Genomic DNA, 6,812 nt, shown 5'->3' with positions numbered 1-6,812 from the left:
GGGGGGGGGGGGGGGGGGGGGGGGGGGGGGGGGGGGGGGGGGGGGGGGGGGGGGGGGGGGGTTAAGCGAAAGAAAAAGTTTCATTTAAAAGAGCGGAATTATGTAAAATCGACTTTTTTGAGGTTTAAATCATGTTTTAATGTTATTCCTTCATCAAAAACATACCTGGAATGTTGCCTTGAGAAATCCTTTAGTCTCCCATGGCAACCATTCAGCTGTACAAAACGCTTGGTTGGACCGAGCGCCACTGTTTCCAAGTTACTGAGATTCCATTTGACAAGAGTCATCCTCCCTCACAACTCCTCCACTCGGCTCCTTCAGACTAGCCAGGAGCAATTAGCAAACCCCCAGTGGAAGTGAGCTTCTGCTGAGCTCATTACACTAGCTAGCCTGGAAGTTTTTAACAGTTTTAGAGTTGAAAAACACAGGCGGTAGGGGTTTAAATGCAACTAAAAAAATAGACTCCTATGGGACTGACGTCAATTGAGTCCAATAATCTAAAGGATCTAAAGAAGAAATGTTCGAATGGCATTAACAATTATCCGAAGTTTTGAAGTCGTGAGTGTAATCAGCCAAAGGTCAGCGCTTTTAGCTACGTGGATAAACATTGTGGGCAGCATCCAACATCCAGCGACTCCCAACGCGGTGAACTGGTTGCAAGGACGACCTCTGTATTCAATCACTGAACCCAAATAAGGATGGTTGAGTTGGTGACCCCGCTCTTTGCTGCCGTTCTCTGACAGAACTTCCTTTCCATTCTGCGCATGCTGGGAAGAAAAATACAGGCCCCCGTCCCCGTCCAGCGCAGTGGCTAAATGAAATAGGACCCCTGTGTCACGTCGTATTTTTACCTCTGGGGAAAAGAAATTCATTGATTGCTAATTAAAAGTTCCTAGAAACTCCGATCAATCTCAAAAGGGAGAGTATAAAAGGAGTTACATTCATTTTAGGAGGACTGTATGAGTAGCAGTAATTGTAACACTGCTAATTTAGCTGAAAACTGTTATTTAAGAGAAGTATTGTCCCCCCACAAATGAAGGTTTTTAAACATATGTTTATTTGAAACAATTTTACACATCTTTATCTGAACGCTAATAAAAAACAGAGTATCGTAGGCAACAGCATTAACTGTCTTAAACTCCTTCCAGGTTTACTGTCTTCTGAGCTGAATCTGAACCATCATTTGCAGCGGTTCTCCCAGTCGTACCTTCAGAGTGTGTTCCAGTCTGGCCAAGATGGCAGCTGAACAAACATGCTCCTGACTGGGCGAACTATACGGAACAAAGCCCCAGTTTGTTCTCTGTAACGTCCGAAAATGCAGAACCCATGAGCTGGAAGTGTGAAGCTTCAAGACTTCTCAGAATTGGCAAAAGAAGAAGATGGGACAAAATGCAGGATTGGATATTTTTGTCATGACTTTACACTAAAATTATGTTCAACACCTTCAAAGTCTACTAAATCAACTCAGTTTGCCGTCGTTCTTTGGTAAATTTACGGACGGTGAGCAAGTCAAAAGGTTGCAAGTCAATTGCCCGTCCTGTTGGATTGTTTTGTGGTTTTAGTGGCACCCCCATTCACAGCACGAGGGCCCGGGACTCCAGAGTAAACTCTGCAGCCAATAATTGACTTGTGACAAATTCCTCTGTTTGTTAGGGGCCGTCTCCGGGTGACCGAGGACTGGCACCGCACTGCATGGGGGCGGAGGGATGAAAGACACGGTTTCCAAAAAAGTCCCGTTAAGTCCAGTCCTGCACCAGTGGTGGTGCTAGAGGGGACCAGAGCTTCCTGTGCAGGGCCCACTCTGCACTTATCTATGTGTTTGTTTAAACAGGGAACATCTTTTCTGGAAGATGTAAATATTTGATGTAAAACCTCCCAATTTTATAGACTCAGCTTTCCACAGATCTCAGTCCTTTATATTTTAAAAGGTATTGCACTAAAGCTTATTATGTGGTTTTGGCAGGGCTTAGATGAGAAACTTAGAAAAAGGAGGGAAAAAGGAAGGTCAATAGGAAGAAAAGAAGGAATCAAGGGAAGAAGTGTGCGAAGAAAAAAATAAGGGAAGGATACCACAAAGGAAAGGAAGAAAGGATATAAAAATAAATTAACTACTGGAAGGAACGAAAGAAGGACACTAAGGAGAGAGAGAGAACGGGCACAAGGGAAGGAGCACATAAAAGAAAGGAAAGATACTAGGGAGGGAGAGAGGAAGAAGGAAAGGATACAAACAAGAAAAGAAGAGGGGAGTGGAAGGAAAGAAACAAGAAAGAAAAATGGAAAGACCAAAGGGAAGACATAATAAAGGAAGGAAAGAAGGACACGTAGAAGGTACAGTTGAAACCAGATATTTACACACCAAATGAAAAGACACATTTTTTATCACTCTGAAGTTAAGTGAGACCAAACTTTTCTTGTTTTAGGTTAGTTAGAATTACCAAAATTATTTCTATTTGCTAGGAAGATGGGAAGTAAGGAAGGGAAACAGGTAACAAGGAAAGAAGGAGGAAAGAAAGGAATGAAGGTGAAATATGGAATAACAGTCTGGAAAACCAAATATTTAGGCAATTTTTTTTTCCATTACTATCAAGACCTGGAAAACCACCAAATGATATTTCAGATCTTGCTGTCTAGTGAGGCTGAATAAAAGCTGCTTCTGGATCAGAGAGACAGTAGAAAACCAACAGCTGGATTCAAGACAGAGAAGACTTCATCTGGACCAGGATCAGACCAGCTGGCCTGTGAGGCTTTAGTTAGGAAAGTTCTTCACCTACTCAGGTGAAGATGTTTTTGTTTTTTCATGCAAGCATGCAAGTTTTGTTCCAAAAGCAAAAGAAGGGACTCCCACCACCTCACTTGACCCTGAGGCTGTAATACTGGCACACTGGTACCTTCCCCTCAGGAATTCATAAACTAAACGATTAGCCTCTGTCTGTAATTGCGTTCTCCCTTTCTTAATAGAGGAGGTGAGGTAAAGAGCGGGGTGAAAAAAAGAAAAAAACAAAGGACAGTTAATTTCTGATTTCCTCTGCTCATTTGAAGGCAAATTAAGTGTCAAACAGCTAATACGGAGCATATTTCATTTTATGAGCTTTTAATTTAATTCCACCGCCTCATATCACCGGAGCCCCGTTAGCTGTTCGCTGCTAACGCCTGCTTCTAGTCTAAAAACGAGGGGCCATAAATAAACATGTTTCAATTAGGCCCTTCACCGTAATAGGATGTGATTCTGTTCATTTGCCGAGTGCGGATGGTGGATGTGTCGCTGTGGCAGAGAGGAAACAAGCTGCTGGGCGTTCACCGTGTTTTTTTGGACGCCCGGTGGTGGCTGGCTCACGCGGCACGGCGGGGGGAAGCTGACTGGATTGATGGAAGTGCCGCAGGGCCAACCCAACTGTAATTACAGGCCGTAATGAAAGGTTGCATGGGGAAGTACCGCAATAATAGTCCCTGTGTACTTAGGCATATCTTTGAGAAGGCTAATAACGATTAATTCTGCACACGGTTGGGGAACTTGTCTTAAAACAATTCAATATTTCACCGTAAGCCGCCTCTTGTCCGCAGTTTCCCTGGAACGGCGGCGACACGTCGACTGCTCCTACTTATTTGCTTGCGTCTGACTGCAAGAAAGCATTACTGAGCTCAACGCTCAAGTCCATTTACTCTTTCGGGTGCAGCTTTGCACACGTAAAAGTTCAGCACCAGCCAAAACTTGCAGAAGACCGGGATGTGCAATTAACTCCAATTTGCCATCAGGTGGTTTCTTTAATACCACAAGTGATAAGTGCTTCTTTTCACTGAGGAATTCGGTGCTGCTTTTTAATAAAGCTTGCAATATTGCTTCTTCCCAACGCAACGGCTTTACAGCTACTAGACACCGTGCTTTGCAGGAGTACAACTGCCCCATGAAACTCTGTTTACGACGAAAAATCTGTCCGAAATTTACGCTTCTTAATGAGACACTCTAAAAAGAAAAATTGAGTGCAACTCTCAGCAGACTTTATTTAGTAAAAATCCACCTGAGTGCAATTTAATCTCCATAGAAACACCTCTGTTCTTTAAAGGCCTCAGTGGTTTATTAAGGACAAACAGCATCATGAAGATGAAGGAACACAGCACATAGGTCAGGGAGAAGGGGTTGGATTAGATTAAAGCAGAGTTAGGTTTTAAAGGAATACTTTAAGGTTTTAACATCTGTTGGAGGATGACTCAATCCATTCTCAGATAATGGAGTACGGAGGTAAAAAAAAAAAACAACCTTCCATTTCAGGCCAGGCAACTGACGTCTGTGTGACTTTGGAGAAGTTTTAGAAGTAAACAGCTCAGGTCTGAGAAATCGTAAGCGTGAGAGCCGGAGGTCATCTTCAATTGGTGCATTTAACACACCTGTTGTACTGAAATGACCTGAGACACAACAAATAAACGGTGTCCAACCTTGATGAGAGGCTTTGACAGTGTCAGATTTTGATTTAAGACGATCAAAATTATGCAAAATGTCAAGTGTAGAGAGGAAAAACAATATCCATCATTCAAATTTCACTATCCCTTTTGTGAAACATGGCGGCAGCAGCACCATGCTGTGGAGATGCTATTTTTTTTCCTTCAACGGAGATAAAACCTCAGTTGGGAAAATCAGGACAATTATTAACCAGATACTCCAGAAATCTAGTTTTTATGCAAGAATGGTAAAGTTAAAGCCAATGTCTGTTTTTCAGCAGAACAGAAAATCTGTTGTAAGATTTGAAATGTGCTTTATTTAAGAGACTTTTTTCTGTTCGTTAAAAAAATAACTTACCTTACAATTACATTTTATTATGTTGGTGCATCAAAGAAAATCCCACTGAGGTTTGTTTGGGGTCTGAGAACTTTTCCCAGTGCATCGCAAAAGCCATGACAGCGAGTTCACAGAGTCCGTTTAAATGCGTTTGGCCACTCAACAGCTGCCTTATAATCATGACAAATAGTTTCCCTCAACGTCGCATGTCATATTAAACAGCTCCGAGCTTAATGGTTCGGATAAAAAGGCCTTAAGTAGTGAGGCAGAGTGCGGCCGCGTCTCCGGTGACAGCGAGCCAAGCGCACGGGTAATTCCCGTCCAAACAGAGTGACTGAAGATGCCGCCGCCACGCAACCTCTCCGCCTTAATTCAATTCCCTGCCTTAACGTTGTCCCTCCGCCCTCTCCTCATTTCTCTCCCTCGTCTCCCTCCCTAACCTGCGCTCCACATCGCTCCAAAGCGCTCCTGACGGATAACAAGCCCGGCTGTTTGTTTGAGCCCGTGTTGCCTGCGCGTGTTCGCCCCATTATCTCCGCATAAGCTAAATGCTAAATTATATTTGCCATTTTGTTTGCAGTGACATGGGACATCAATCACCTCCCTTTTTTTCCGTCTTTTCTTTTTTTTTTTAGTTCCTCCCTTTCTTCCTCTGGTGCGGCAGGAGAGGTTGAGAGGTGGGGTGGGCTGGAGGTAGAGGAGGGGGGGGTATAAAAAATTCATTACGTTTAGTGGCACATCAGCAAGGGAGAGATATGAGTCCTGGAGGAGAGGAAGGGAGGATGGGGGGAGTTGATAATGATAAAGAATATCAAACATAATGCGGCCCAAGTAGCTGCCCCATTCAATTTGTCCTCGTCGCGCCATGATCGCTTCCTTCGCCTGGAAAACAAGCGCCGCAGGGACAATGAAGCAGCTAGTAGCGGTGCTCACTACTTGGACGCAAAGAATACAAATGACGAAGGTACGGTGAACAGAAAGAAAGACGGAAAGTGCTTTTGAAGTTCTTCTCTGACCCAGTCTCCAGTAGGCGTCACACCGACTGACCACCTTTCTCCTTAACGAGGAATAACGCCGTGTTTTTACCTGACTCCATATATTTGACAGACTGAACAGTCAAGAGCCCATCTGTGTCTGTCAAAGACGGGTTGATGTCGGCGGAGGCATCACTCCCCGCTCCTCCTGACAGGGCTTGATCATGAGAACCGGGCGCGCTCCCAGGCTCCCCTCGGCCCCGCTCTCATTTTCATGTCTCTGACACATGTTCATTTGCGTGTCTCTGACATGCAGATCATGTTGCGCACGCACGGGGGCCGCGGCCTTTGATCCTGAGAGGCAGAGAGGACGCTCCGCGCCCAGAGGCGGAAGGAAGTTTTCGGGGGCTTGATTTGTATCGGTTGTGATCAGCGATATTTTAGGGCCTGCGTTTGTGTGTGTGTGTGTGACTTACACATGAAGAGGGTTCACGGGCGACGGTTCGTAGATGTAACGTCCCTGGGTGTGTCTGTCGTCAATTGGCACCGGAGGATGGAAGGTGGGGAAGAACGGTGGAGCGGCTGTGTGGAAAAGAAAGGAGAAAAGCAGACTTTCGTAAAACACTTCTTCATATTTCCATGTGAATTTCCTTAGGTAATCTAAAACCCAGCTGTAATGAAAGGCTGATGGCTATCTTTCAGTGGACCCACCCAAAATGAGAGCTCATTAAATGCGCAGAGCTAAAAGCAGCCGGCTCTGAAAAATTCGCAGTGGAAGTCTTTGTGAGCCTTGGCTTCAGCCATCTTTCCATCACCCCTCAGCTGAAGTGAAACAACCCCACAGCATGTTGCAGCCACCGCCATGTCTCACAGTTCAAATGGCGTGATGTGAAATATCTTTTTTTTTTTTGCAAGTTTGTCAAAATGTATGTTTGGTATAACCTGATCAGAGCGTCTTCTTCCACAGGCATGTTGGAAGAAGTTTACAATGTCTTACATTCTTCCATCAAGGCAAGGTTTTTCTGAGTCTCTCGTGGTTTAAACTTACCAGAACATATTTTTTAAGG

General features: G+C 44.5%; 1 protein-coding gene across 2 annotated transcripts in view; it reads right to left on the bottom strand.

Moving 5' to 3' along the window:
- gli3 (GLI family zinc finger 3) overlaps nucleotides 1-6,812 on the bottom strand; it is a 127,428-nt gene that overhangs the window by 47,043 nt on the left and 73,573 nt on the right. For both annotated transcript variants that reach the window (XM_015049622.1, XM_015049623.1), the window contains exon 4: nucleotides 6,222-6,327. In XM_015049622.1, the coding sequence (XP_014905108.1) occupies nucleotides 6,222-6,327 (106 nt within the window). The remainder of the gene's footprint in view (nucleotides 1-6,221; nucleotides 6,328-6,812) is intronic.

Source organism: Poecilia latipinna, unplaced genomic scaffold (genome assembly GCF_001443285.1).
Source record: "Poecilia latipinna isolate Pla-1442-1.1 unplaced genomic scaffold, P_latipinna-1.0 Scaffold953, whole genome shotgun sequence".
Taxonomy (NCBI): domain Eukaryota; kingdom Metazoa; phylum Chordata; class Actinopteri; order Cyprinodontiformes; family Poeciliidae; genus Poecilia; species Poecilia latipinna.
The sequence above is the reverse complement of the archived record's forward strand: the minus strand, read 5'-3'. Positions and strand labels throughout refer to the sequence as shown.